We start from the raw sequence: 494 nt of genomic DNA on the forward strand, positions 1-494 counted from the left end.
TTGGGTGACCTCGGCTCTCCATTGCAGGCAGTGGATGACTTGTTGCGGTGTGGGATATGCTTTGATTACTTCAGCATTGCGATGATCATTCCCCAGTGTTCGCATAACTGTAAGTACAGTGTAAGGAGCGCGGTTACTTCTCGCACTGAAAGTGCTGCATGTAACTTCCTGGCTCCTGTGGGACTCATCCACATAGATGTGCCATTCATATTTCTTTCACATAATAAAAGCGTCTGAAGATGGACATCTTCTCTAACATGGACATCTCCCCAGGTGGAGAGTTAATTGTGTCTCTGAGATGTCTTATACTTTGAGAGGATTGGATTTGATTAATTACTATGGCCTGGGCTGGGACAACTGGATCTGAGTTTTCGTCCCGGCCCTGAATGGACTCTTCAGACCCACAAAGCTGTGGCTGCCTGAGCCCGTGTGCCCTGCCTTTCAGGTGTGTGTCTGCACCTCTGTCTCACAAACTCGGCCCATTCCTCCTGAGG

General features: G+C 49.0%; 1 protein-coding gene across 1 annotated transcript in view; it reads left to right on the plus strand.

Moving 5' to 3' along the window:
• Positions 1–21: 21 nt before the first annotated feature.
• The window catches only part of RAD18 (RAD18 E3 ubiquitin protein ligase), a gene marked incomplete at its 3' end in the record, with an annotated part of 22446 nt that continues 21973 nt past the window's right edge, over positions 22–494 (plus strand). The window contains exon 1 of the mRNA XM_010282392.1: positions 22–109. Within this exon, the coding sequence (XP_010280694.1) occupies positions 82–109 (28 nt within the window). The remainder of the gene's footprint in view (positions 110–494) is intronic.

This window comes from Phaethon lepturus, unplaced genomic scaffold, assembly GCF_000687285.1.
Source record: "Phaethon lepturus isolate BGI_N335 unplaced genomic scaffold, ASM68728v1 scaffold17762, whole genome shotgun sequence".
NCBI lineage: Eukaryota > Metazoa > Chordata > Aves > Phaethontiformes > Phaethontidae > Phaethon > Phaethon lepturus.